At 34.2% G+C, this 14316-nt stretch overlaps 1 protein-coding gene across 1 annotated transcript in view; it reads left to right on the plus strand.

Annotated features, from left to right (window-relative positions):
- Positions 1–14316, plus strand: part of LUZP2 (leucine zipper protein 2) — a 446993-nt gene that overhangs the window by 217827 nt on the left and 214850 nt on the right. The window contains exon 5 of the mRNA XM_082476703.1: positions 2260–2322. Within this exon, the coding sequence (XP_082332829.1) occupies positions 2260–2322 (63 nt within the window). The remainder of the gene's footprint in view (positions 1–2259; positions 2323–14316) is intronic.

The raw sequence follows: 14316 nt of genomic DNA on the forward strand, positions 1-14316 counted from the left end.
TTTTTAATGTGCATCTGGTGGAATCTAGGAAAAGATAGATTTCATACTACTGGGACTCATCACTTCCAAACTTCGGTAAAGACTCAAACTGTTTGTGCTTTTTCTCCCTATTTGAGGATCCTAGGTTAACTAAGGATTAAATAAGTATATATTTTAACTGTTGCAAATCATTCAACAATTATTCTTTCTGCTAGGAAGACTATAGTTGATGTAGTTGAAAGTTGGATAAGAAGGGGAGAATGAAGTAATTGTAATTGCTCACTCTCAAATAGAGGGAAAACATTTGGATTTGATTCGTAAATATTGTGCTATTTTAGATTTAAGAGCAGATACTCTTATGTGCTGCCCTTGATTATATATCTAATTACTAAATTGAACTATCTCCCTAATGGGACAATGAGTGTGACTCACATTTTCAGGTTGCTCCGAGGATCTTCATAATTCAAATGTAAGCTTGAAAATTGTTATGACCAAAATGATGGACATAGTGGTTCTCAGGCTTTACATGTAGTTGGACCATCAAAAATTGTTTGGTTTAGGTTTTGTTACCTTTTGAGGAAATGGTAATTCAAGGACACCTACACAAGCCAGAAAAGACAAGGTGTTAATATGTGTTGTAAAGCTTTACAGACGCACAACAAATATAATGTACAGAAAGTGAACAAGACTACTACACATCAAATCCAGGATAGTGGTTACTTCTGGGGGGAGGGGAGGAAGAAAAATTAGGTGGGGCTTTAATAGTACTATAACATTTTCTTTACAAGGTCTGAAGAAAATTGGACATAGCATTTATATATATTTATTCTTAGGGTGGGCCCAGAAGCATTTTACATAGTATTACTCTTGTTTTTTTGTTTATGTTTGAAAGGTTTCAGAACTGTTTTTTTAATGTGTATATATATATATGGTAAAAATTAACTTTACTCCTAAATTTGATTTCCACTGACTTAATCTATCTCTAGAGATAATCCACATTACCAGTCTCTTTTGCATCATTCCAGGAATCCTCTAAGACTATGTTATCCAATATATAACCACCAGATACATGAGGCTTTTGAGCATTATAAAATGGCTAGTCCAAATTGAGATATGCTGTACGTGTAAAACACACAGTGGATTCTAAAGATATATTGCAAAAAAAAAAGTCAATTTATCATCATTAATCCATTACATGTCAAATGATACTATTTTGAATATATTGAATTAAATAAAATATATCAGTAAAATTAATTTTACCTGTTCCTTTTACTTTTTAAAAAAATGTGACTGGCAGAAAATTGAAAATTGGAGAAATTAAATGTTTCATCCACTGTCATACATTCACATAAATAGTGAACCCTCAGTGACCATAGAGTCTCATATTTTAGCTACTGTGCTATACTGACCTTTTTCAAAGTAGTCAGGCAGATAAAGATGCAATGTTTATACAGATACAGTTTGAATAACTGGCCTAAGGGTACAGATTCTGACAATATCATATTCAGCAGGAAACATCATGGTTTCTCTGGTACAGTATTTATAACATTCCATGCTTTTGAGGTCAGGAGCATCGCTATGCAATTGCTCTCAAACCTGGCCTTATATAAAAATTACCTGGAGCATGTTTTAAGAAAAGAGATTCCTAGGCCCAACCCTAGAATTTAGCTTTGTTTAAGAACCACATTTTTAAAAATTGAGGTTTAGACAAGTAAGCGAATCACAGTCATAACATGCATTTCTCAATTTTAAAAATTTTTTTTAAACTTTTTTATTATGGAGAATTTCAAACTTACACAAAAGTGGAAGGAGTAGTGTAATAAATCCCCATTAATCCATCAATTAGCTTCAAGAATTAGCAACACATGGCCAATCTCATCTCAAGCACATTCTCTTGTCCCCTCTTCATTTTTTTTTATGCAGTGGGTCCTTGTTGGTTATTTATTTTACATATAGCAGTGTATACAAGTCAATCCCAAACTCCCTAACCATCTCTGCCCCCCAGATGAACTTATTTACAAAACAGAAACAGACTAAATTTTGTTTTTTTAAAAATAATCTTTTATTACATAAGAAAAAGTTATGTGATATAACTAGTGGATATATTTATGAATTGGGCAATAAAAATTTGGTTAATGAAAATTTTAACCCTTTGTTCTTTTTCAGTATTTGTTGACAAAGAGATAATTTTATTATACTTCAAAAATTGTGAAAATAAATTTATAAAAGCTATAGAAATGAATTTGAAATATGTCTACATGATATTCTATTTATTTTCAGATTGCTTTTTTAAAGACTGAAATGGAGAGAAAGAACAAAATGATCCGAGATCTCCAAAATGAGGTAAGACATATTTCAGGAAAATTTCATACAAGTCAAAGAATATACACAAATAAACATATTGATTTGCCGTAAGCTCTGGGGTATGATCACATGCAAATATGTCCTTTAGTTAAGTACTAATGGAGAGGAACTATAAGGTTAAAACTTGAGTATATAATCCCTACTTTAACATATATTTGATAATGTTATTAGTTTATACATCTCCAGGTCATTTTCCCTTCTAATTTTATTTTGCTTGGGCAATGTTAAAAATTTATTTTTATTTTCTAAATGTATTTGTCTACCAAATGACATCACAGGCACTGAAGAAGAGAGCTAGTTAGAAATGGACCTTATGTTAGGAAAAGTCAATCTAGAATGAAAAATTTATGTGAGGTAATCTTAGAGTGATGTAGATTTGAAATAAATAAGCTGTAACCACTTTCCTTACAGCCTTTAAAATGTAATGATCCTATAAAATGCTGTATGGTTTTTCCTCCTTTTGACTTTTTGTCTACCCTGTTACATAACTACTTTATTTTCTAAAATTTCTCCATCACATTTGTATTTCCACCTTTTTATTTCTTTTTTTTCCTTGAATGAAATTAGTTATTTAGAACTATTAAACCATGATTAATTAATGATACATCTTCTTTTATCAATCCCAGTAAGGTGGATTTTAAATCCCAAATCAACTGCTTTAGCCATTTCTAGTCTCCTTTATTCCCCTTCCTTCCTCCCTCCCTCCCTCCCTCCCTTCCTTCCTCCAATTTTTTGAGACATTTCACATACAGATGAACTACACTATTCCTATATCATTTCCACTTTGATGCCCAGGTTAAAAAATAGACTATACAAATGCCTTGGTATCAAGATTCAGCATTTGTACTCTGATTATGACATTAAAATGGTTTATCAAATATGCAAAAAGATGTTTAGAAAAAAGGAAAACAAGAAAAGTTTTAAGTGTCTTTCTTATGGTTCTATTGTATTTTCATTTCTTTCTAATGATTTTTTCTTCTGAGTCTTCTTAAGAAAGTCTAATGAGATGGACTTGATAATGTTTTCCCTGAGGCCTAAATCTTGGATTTACTGTTTATGGTGGAAAATGTCAGTAAACTAGAGTTACCGAAATACTGGTTGTACTAGATAATTTCTTGTTCACTGGGGCTCAGAGAGGGCCCGATTACTCAAGTCTAAAACTTTCCATGGATCATTTAAGACAAAGGGAACATTTAAAACAATGTTAAAGCCAGTATTAAAATAGGAAAGAAAGTACATTTGGATGTGTACACACACATCCATGCACACACACACACACACGCACACAACAACATGAACCCCGTTGTATAAGAATGAGAGGATTATGGGCTAATTTATATCTCTGTGTATGTATTATCAGTTTTTTCCTCTTACATAATTTTTTAAAAATCTAGAATTTAAGGAGGAAGCTCTTTTAAAACCAAGCTATAAATTATTCATATCAGGTACCTATGAGGATCAACAAAATATTTTATTTCCTTCCATGGGATCATTTTTTAAGTTTAATATTAATTTTATAAGTCTATAGGCTAGAATAATTAAAAAAAACAATACAACTCTTCAGAAGTAATGGCTGACAAATGTAAGCTTTGTAATTAAATTTGCTACTATTTACTTTCATCATATTGAAAATCCGCAAGATGATACTTGATAACCAGAAAAGTCTTTGACTTCTCTAACAAAACCTAATGGTGAACATATATTATCAACTGAATGCTTTCAATTTGGCTCCTTTTTATTAATTCCTTGAAATTTTAGATTTGTTATTTTGACAAATAATCAGTATGTAGAGGTTGAACAAAATACTTGGCCCATACTCTGCACAGTAGAATTGTATGGACACTGCCTGAAAGATTTTTGTTCAGGAGTAATAAAATAAAAAGGCAAATTGATTAAACAAAATACAGAGAGGTGAGGGAGATCATACAGGTATAAAGAGATTTCTGGGAGAAGATCAAAATCTCCTGAATGACTTCTGAATGAGGATATTGGGGGAGTCCCAATTTAAGAAGGGACTTTTGAAAAATTATTAAAGAACGATCGGTATTTTTTTCATATGTGAAGGTAAATATCTTAAAAGGCACTTTTGTGTTAGCAGCTAGGCATTTAGTTTTTAAGATTTACCTCATCCCTTGGAGGGGGAAAATATTTAGATTTTATTTTTAGGCAAATGCTGTGTAGGGTGGAAAGCATTTTGATTTTTCCATCCAGGCAGTCATATCTGGAATGGAATACATGGGACCCCGTGATTCAAAGACTGTGTTCATAACTGGGAAAGAACATCAGAGAATATTTGGAGAATATGGATAGCAAAGTGAGAATGCAAGAGAAAAAGAAATAGGAGATTTTTTTTTTTTTTTAACCAAGAAAGTTAAGAGTGAGACTGAAAAGAGTATAGCTATGAGTTAACCACAGTATTTCAAGCTCCTTTATTTTATCTGTCTCTATGGGTATCTGTGTCTTCACATGGACATCACATTTAACCTGTGTCTGAGATTGCTTTTACTCACAGAAGCTTTTTTTTTTTTTTTTTTTTTTTTATTATTTTATTTTTGGCTGCGTTGAGTCTTCATTGTTGCACACGGGCTTTCTCTAGTTGTGGCGAGCGGGGGCTACTCTTTGTTGCGGTGTGCAGGCTTATTGTGGTGGCTTCTCTTGTTGCGGAGCACGGGCTCTAGGCATGCGGGCTTCAGTAGTTGTGACACGTGGGCTCAGCAGTTGTGGCTCGCAGGCCCTAGAGCGCAGGCTCAGTAGTTGTGGCTCACGGGATTAGTTGCTCCGTGGCATGTGGGATCTTCCCAGACCAGGGCTGGAACCCGTGTCCCCTGCATTGGCAGGTGGATTCTTAACCATTGCGCCACCAGGGAAGCCCTCACAGAAGCTTTATTGAGATTTAGGGGGTCTGCAAATTTCAGGTCTAGGCCTTCTGCTTTTCTACTTATATTCTCTTTCATGGAACATGCAAGTCAAATCTATTCTGCCATAGTGTGTATTTCTTGCTACCAAATCACCTTATTAGCAATTAATAAATGATGGAATGATGTCAGTAAAGTTTGAAAAATTGTGTTGGTTTATATGTAATTTTTCCCAACATGTTGAGGTTTGAAGCAATCAGGGGAAAGCCTTGTCAAATTTTAGGGAAAATTTTTATCATACAAAGACAAAAGAAAATATGCAAAAAGACCTCCCTCTAGTGCATGTAGTAGTGTTTTAGTGCCTTCAAAACATTTTAAAAAATGTTTCTTACTGCACCAAGATATCTGACTAAACTGTGAATATAGAGGACTCTAAGGCATTCCTCCATATTAAAATAAGAGATTAGTGAAAAATATGTATCAGAAATTAATTCTGATGATAATCTACTTTATTAGAAGTCAATTCCCTTTAGGGTCTACATCTCAAAAGAGAAAACAGTAAATTCTAATTGTAAGACTGGGCAAAGGATTGAGTATGATTTGGGGGATAAATGCTAGAAAATATTAAACTGTGGTTGTATTTTTATTACTATTGTCATTATTTTGTTAATATTATGATCACAAAATTACACAGTAAGTGGTCTTCCTCAATCACAATTTTCTCTTACATCTTGTATTTTTAGTGTACACATTTGCAGAATATGCGATTTCTCACAATGCAAAAATTGATTTATAGTAGCTATCTCACCATTTTTTTAGTAACTTCCTAATCTGTCTCTAATTCTGATGTCTCTTATGTAATCCGTTTTATGCATTCAATTACTTATTTTGCATTTTGTATTTGGATATTGCATGGTTACAGCAAACGTAAAAAGTTGTACCAGAAGGCAAAACAAAGAAACAAAAACACTTAGCCTTTCTTCTCTGACTTCCATAGCTGCATCATCATGTGATATAGAGTATCTTATTGACTCCAAAGCTTAGAATTCTCTTTGACTTTGCACTTTTAAAACACCCTCTCTCTATTGTCATTTCTAATTTTCTTTAATTTTATCCATTGTTTCCCCTAGGATAAAATAAGTTTCTCTATAATGGTTCCAGATATAAGAAAAGGATGAGTAGGATAATACATAGGTATTGAAATATTAGATAAATTAGTCATTGAGACAAGCATCTCTGGTTAGTTTGAAACTCCTTAATGAAATGTGAGAGTTTGATAATGTTCAGGACTTTTCAAAGGAGTACGTAGCTACAAATACTTGAATTAGATTAGTATTAAAACATAGTCTATATTAAATTAGTGAGTAGATAGAAATAACAAAGGGAGGGAAGAAAAGTGAAAGGAAGACAGAGAGGGAAAAAGAAAGGAAGAAAGGAAGGAAGGGAGGAAGGAAAGAAAGAAGGGAAGGAAGGAAAGAAAGAAAAGGAAGGAAGGGAGGGAGGGAGGAAGGAAGGAAGGAAAGAAGGAAGGAAAGAGGGAAGGAAGGAAGGGAAGGAGGAAGACAGGAAAGTTGGGGAAGTACCCCCACCCCAAATCTCTCCTGTGATGGTTTGTTTTAGTAGAGATTCTTATGATAGCTTATTTTCCCGAGACTCATTCAAGATAGTTCGAGGTAAGGAAAAAATAAGGAATCACATTTCTAAAATGGTAATAATAAAGTCAGGAACCATAAAAGTGGACCTTACTCTGCCCAGTGATAGAAATCAGAAATTTGTCAAAACTACTCTCCATAGCAGGTTTTCCCTCTCACTATTTTAATGGCTCCATTTTCCTTTCTTTCTAGTCTCTCAGTTACTTAGCTCATCTATTTTTCGCATGGCTCGTATAGTTTAACCCAACTTTGAAATACTAATCTGCCTTCTCTATCTCCTACTAATAACCAATTTAATCTTCTTTAATGTTTTGTTTTATTGCTGTTGTTATAAGTGCCTGGGGGGAAAGTCTTGCTACAGGTCAAGTCACTGGCCAATCTGTGGGTTTCCAAAGGGTTCCAAATAATCATTGACACATATCCAGGTATATGAAGAATGAAACATGGGTTTTTAGGGGCAATGTGCCAGTTGTGACAAAAAGCAACCTCTGATAAGAAGAAAATGACTTATTAAGCCATGTAGAGGCCTCAACAAAATGTTAGGAGAGGTGCATACGCATTTTGTAGGCTGAGCTTAGGAACAACTCCACAAACAAACCCCAGAGCTGTTTGTCTCAAGGCAGGGCTACCTCTGCCAAGATCAGGAAGCTGCCAGCCACCTTTATGTTCCCATCACAGGGAGCTCCGGTATCACATAGCCATATCCCTTGTGCATCAGACCATGGATAACATGTAGCCTGTTTTCCCATGTAAGTAATTGCTGTATCTGCATTTTGCAGGGATCATATCTGATTAGCAAAGTCTAAGTCATGTCTGCCCTAGAGCTGCAATGCACTTTAGAAACAGAGAGGATTTGTTTTATTTCTAATTTGTTTGCTTTCATTTTTCCTTGGGAATACGGGTTTAACACTATGAAAAACTTTCACATCGTGGAAACAATGTTCCAAAATTTGGTAGCTAGTGTATTAACAACTTTTCTTAAAAAAAAAAAAAGGGTTAGAGTGTGGTAACCAGCTTTAGTATATGTTATGTCATCACTGAAGGGTTCTGAGTGGTTGAGAGACATGCTCTAACACTGATAGAGTATCCAATTGTGCATGTGTGTATATTACAATATCTTGTGTGTATACATGGCCTCTTGCCTATCCTTTAACATGTGATTTTAGCTTTGCGTTTGTGTGAACTATTTCCTCAATTAGATGCTGACTCTTCAAAGTTAGAATCCTACCTTTACTAAAGTATTATAATTCAGATTTTTTTACACACAAACAAAACACAGGGCCGGGACTCTGTGTACAGTGAGGGTAAATGAAAACCATATTTAAGTCCGTTCTTAGCACCAGTGACTTCAATAAATTAAATAAACATTGGACACCGTGTCCAAATTTGGAGATTGAAGCTGGTTTCCCTAATTTGCTACTCTCTACAACAGGGATAGTTAGAGACCCAGCAAGATATCAGAGAATCTCTGACCATCCGGAAATTATTCAGATGACAGAAAAAAAGTATAGGTGCATATGTGTATTTTTCAAAGGTGAGGATGCAGATTCTCAGGGAGAGTCCATGACTGAAACAAAAAAATAATAAAGTCAGTAACCTCTGATCTAGAGAAAACTCTAGTAAATTTTAAAAAGAAAACCCATTTTCGTTCAATTCTTGTGGCTGTAAGTCTCTGTAAAATAAATTATTCCATCTTCTTGCCTCAATAAGGACACTCAAGTGAAGATGATGGGATATTTCATAATGTGACAGAGTGCTCCAGGGCCATCATTCTGAAATGGTGCCTGCAGATGAACCTTTATGAGAGTTTGAGTTGAATATGTACTGAGTCCAGGACATGCTTGAGATGTTTTCAAATAATTCCATCACAACTTTCTTACTTTATTCCTGCTGGTTTACCTTTTAAAATGATTATTTCTGAGAAATTTTGGCCAACTGTTTATTTTGGTTAATTGTGTATCCATTATCTAAAGTTTATTATAACCCATTTGTACTAGGTCCTAGGGCTACTGTAATAAAGTAACACAAACTGGGTGGCTTAAAACAATAAAAGTGTACTCTCTCACCATTCTGAAGGACAGAAGTCTAAAATCAAAGAAATGTCACAGGACCATGCTCCCTCTGAAGGTTCTAGAGAATAATTCTGCTTTGCCTCTTCCTACTTTCTAGTGCCTCCTGGCAATCCTTGACATTCTTTGGCTTGTCAAGAATCTCTGCTTTGTCTTCCTATGGCCTTCTCTATGTATTTCTTTGTTTTCTCCTCTTCTTTATGGACACCTCTTATGGGATTTAGGACCCACCCTAATCCAGTATAACCTGATTTTAGCTTAATTTCATGTGCAAAAAACACTTTTTATTAATAGGGACACAACTTAAGGTTCCAGGTAGATGTGAATTTTAGGGTGATACTATTCAAATGACTGTACCATCCATGCCATTTTGTATATTCCAGGTAAACAGCTTAGGCAATTTCTTTTTTTAAACAGGCAAAGAGAGAGCATTTTATTAAGTATAAGTCTTAGCCAATGTTTCAATGGGGAAAGAGGAAAGATTGTTATTAGATATAAATCTGTCTATGGAAGTACTTTAATACTGCTTATTTAGATGCATATATAAGATTTGTTTATATATTCATTTATAATAAACATATAACTTAATTCCCAAAATTATCTCAACATTTTGCTAGTTCCTGAGGTATATAAATATTATAAATTTCAATTAACACAAAACAATCTCTGATCATGAAGGATGTAAAGAACAGAATTTAATATTGTATAACAGGTAACATATTTTGCCAAGTAATATGTTATGATACAATAATAATTACACAAATTGCACAAAATATCTACAATAAAAACAGGTTGAAATAAGCATTTTACAATAACATATTGTAAAGGGGCCGATGAAGGCAATAACCTACTCGGGTGTGGTGGCCACTGAATGTGTCATTGAAGGGGTGGGTTTTGAAAGGAATGAAGTGATTAGAACGTATGGCTATTTATTCATAATCAAGAAAGCAAACATAAAAAAAAGTGAATACTTCAAAAGTTTCCTTGTAGGTGAAAAGATTGTTAGATGTTTATTGCTGTGAAGAAAGTAGTTAATTTTGATGATTATAGCTGAATCCAATTTCAGGCCAGTTGACTTGCAAAGAGTAAGTAATGCTGTAAGTATGTGTTATAAAAATGGGTTGGAGCAGCCAAACTGATTGACACAGCCAAAGAGTAATAAACAGAAAAATAAATCTGAAAATTACCACTATCAGATACAATTACATCAGTAAACTTTCTAGTTTGCAAGGACATAGAATTTTTACTCAATGTTTCTGAAGTAAACCAGGACTGCTGTCTTATGGGAGATCATGGTCTACCTAAAATCTCATTTTCTTTACTGTTACAATCAATTAATTCCACCAAGTTCTAATTTCCTGCTTGAGAATGTTGGATAGATGCTGACATTGTACACAATTTTAGGAATAGTTTTCAGTTGAAATTGTGTCTTTAGCCCCTGGCTGCATCTGGATCACTATTTCTGTTTTGTGATAGAGGAATGTCTAGCATTCTCTGTCATGCTTCAGGTAAAGGGGAAAGTTTGATTTCTTAATTTTGCGTCTTCTGTAAACATTATTTTATAAGTTTTAAGCACCTCAGAATATTGTTAATTTAATAAATGAGAAAACAATGTGTGAGAGACATTTAGCATATGTTTAGACATTTAGCTTGTAATAAATGGAAACTATCATCATCATCATAGTTATTATTCTCATTGGGTTCTGAGGTAAAATTTGTTCATCAATAAGCAATACTATGGACAACTATTTGCTTAGAAAATGGTCTTAAACAAACAAACAAATACACTGAAACTCCATATTTCATTTAAATATAAATACCAAGGTAAGATAGGACTCTATCTCTCTAACTACTGGACAGTCTCATTCCATCTCTCATAGTGTGTCTCTCCACATGGCAGACAAGAAGTCCAAGAACTGTCTGGTTAATATTCTACCAGCTTAGAAACAATAGCCAAGTGAGACCATTTTTTCAGATTACATGAGCAGAAAAACCCCAGGAAAGAGCCTATATTGCTTGCATGCCTGAGTCAATCACCATGCGCAGGATAGTAGAGCATTTTGGCCAAGTCTGAGTCACATTTCTATCCTTTTGTTAGATGCGAGCAACCCAACTCAAAACTTGGATGAATTTCCCACAGGACAGAAAGGTTCATTGCAAAAGATTGCCTAGATATTGGACCAATACATAAAATGTATAAAGAAAACCATCAAACACTTCTATTACTCCCTCTTAGCCTCACCCATTTTCTAACCCTCAGATCAGAGCATGTAAGTAATACTTTAATCATTTCAAGTCCCAAGTCATGCATGATGTATTTGCATCACCATATCTTTGTTAGTAATGCTCCCTTGCATATAATTTCACCCTCATTCCAAACATATTAAGGATCTTTACTTCTCTCATTTTATATTTATTGCTACATTCAAATTCTTAGTAAAAATGACCCTAGGGAAGCTTTAGTCATATAGCATTAGGTAAATGATCTTCTCTGTTTGTGATAGCTTTGTACATTAATTGCCAAAACCTTGAAGCAACCTTCTTTCAGTAGGTTAATAGATAAATAAACTGTGATAATCCAGACAATGGAATATTATTCAACACTAAAAGGAAATGAGCTATCAAGCCATGGAAAGACGTAGAGGAAACTTAAGTGCATATTACTAAATTAAAGAAACCAATTTGAAATGTCTACATGCTGCATGTGTGATTTCAACTATATGACATTCTGGAAAAGACAAAACTATGGAGACAATAAAAAGGCAAGTGGTTTTTGGGGACTTCACTGGCGGTTCAGCAGTTAAGACTCCACACCCCCAATGCAGGGGGCACAAGTTTGATCCCTGGCTGGGGAACTAAGATCCCACATGTCTCAAGGCATGGCCAAAAAGAAAAAAAAAAAAAAAAGATAAGTGATTGTCAAAGGATGGAAGAGAGGGAGAGATAAGTAGACAGAACAAAGAAAAATTTTACGCAAATGAAACTACTCTGTGTGCTACTATAATTGTGATACATGTCATTATACATTTGTCCAAACTATTAGAATGTACAACACCAAGAGTGAACCTTGTAACAAATGTACCACTCTAGTGGGGGACTTATAATGGGAGAAGCTATGGCTGAGTTGGGGTAGGTGGAATATGGAAATCTCTGTACTTTCCTCTCAACTTTGCTATTTAACTGCTCTAAAAATGAAGTCTATTAAAAATAACACACACACATACAACATGTAGTTCACCCTATTAACAAAATTTTAAGTGTACAGAGTATTATTTACCATATACATATTTGTTTTTTAAAGATATAAGAACAGAAAAGTTATCTTTACTTTTTAAATTATTTTGTTTATTTATTTATTTTTATTTATTTATTATTGTATGTTTTCTGGAAAATAGTAAGAACTTGATAAATATTTGTTGAGTGAATAATAAATATTGCTTCAACAGGTTATATTTATGTAAGTTGTATGGCATAGGCCACTGTCCATAATTCATAGTAATGAGTCCCCAAACTTATGAAAGTTATTCCTTAAACCAACTTGAAATGACTTTGAAAGTCCTAGAGAATCAGAAAATCTCACATTATCTAGAAGCTGCTAAAACTTGCTATCCCAAGTCTTTTTCATATGGAGCTGGAAGGCAGGGTGTTGTACTTTTGGTTCCTCACATGCTGCAATGAAAGAAGAAAACCACAAAATAAAAAAAAATTAAAAAAAGGAAAAAGAAAGGGAAGAAAGAAAGAAGGGAGAGAGGAAGGAAGCATGAGAAAAATAACTTGACTTGGGCTGATTATTGAGAGAGTAGAGTTTTTACCAGCATCTGGTGATTTTGTCACCTTGGAGAAGTCACTACTTTTATATGTGTCATTGGTAAAATAGGGGTTTTACATGAAATGATCCCCTTGATTCCTTAAACTCCAAAGTTTATAAATTCTTAATCTGTAGAAACAGTAACTCATAAGCTGTGAGCTAATATCTAAGTACTAAACTCAGGATAAATTCCAAGAAGATGGTCATTAGTATTTCAAACAAATCCCTAAATAGCTGTAAATTGTGTTTGGATTAACTTAGAGCTTTTTATTCTAGGAGTGTTTAAAAATATTGACCACCAAAGTAAGCAGTTCTCTAGTACATGTCATAAATAAATGTAAAATGCATAGTTATCAGACCATCAAGCAAGAATTTTTTAAAAAAATGTTTCATCATTTAACCTATATTTTTAGTGGTAAAATGTAACTTTAAGGAAAGTTGGTTTAGAAAATCATTATCTTAAGGTTTATTTCTAGTGAGTGTACAAGTTCACAGAATGTTGGAAATATTTTGAGACAATTACTTAGGCAGTTATAAACTATTTTTCCCTCTCAGAGGTGTAGAAAAGACCAGTGCTTAGAAGGACAAAAATAGGTGTCACGGTACTAAAAAAGTTAGTGGTACTAAAACACACCAGCTTCAAATCATATCTTTGACACTTACTATCTGTGATACTTAGATGTTATCATCATATAAGTAGAAACACTCACATCCACTCCCACAGTTGTTATGATGGTCCAATGAGATAATAGTTATGAGAACAGCTATAATTGTGTCCCTCCTTGTTCTTCCTAATAAATGTTATCTCTTAATATATGGCTTTCACAAATTAAACATTACTCATGGTATATTTTTTAATGAGTTGTTACATGGAAAATACACATAGTAGGCTGAAAAATGGCCCAAAGGTAGCAGGTCCCAGTTCCTGGAACCTGTACCTATTTTACCTTATAAGGAAAAAGTGTCTTTGCATATGTGATTAAGGATTTTGAAGATACTGAAACTATCCTGAATTATCCTCGTGGACCCTAAATGCAATCACAGTTGTCCTTATTTGACACACACCGAGAGGAGGAGGCAGTACAAAGACAGAACAGGGAGATATTTAAATATGCTGGCCTTGAAGATGGGAGAGATACAGCCACAAGCCAATGGATGCCTACAGCCATGAGTTGACTGGAAGGGACAAGGAACAAGTTCTCTCCTAGGGCCTCTGGAGAGAGCTCAGCCCTGCTGACAGCAGGATTTCAGCCTGGTGACTTCTGACTTTTGGCTCCCCGAACTGATAGACAATGAATTTCTCGTGTTTTAAGTCACCCAATTTCTGGTAATTTCTTACAGTGGCCTCAGAAAACTAATACGGTAGGGATTGGATGAAGCAAGTTTCCAGGTTATTATTAGCAATAATTTCTTAAGTGTATCATATAATGGCAGATTCTGTTTTCTCCTATTAATTTTGAAACTGAACTGAAGCTCTAGCAAGAATTCCATTCACCCACGTGATCCATTTTATAGGTGATGGTTAAATAGTCATCTGTTTTATCTTAAACCATTATTTATTACACACTTTGGTTCTGGGCACTGTACTC

Source organism: Balaenoptera physalus (genome assembly GCF_965194825.1).
Source record: "Balaenoptera physalus genome assembly, chromosome: 10".
Classification (NCBI taxonomy): domain Eukaryota; kingdom Metazoa; phylum Chordata; class Mammalia; order Artiodactyla; family Balaenopteridae; genus Balaenoptera; species Balaenoptera physalus.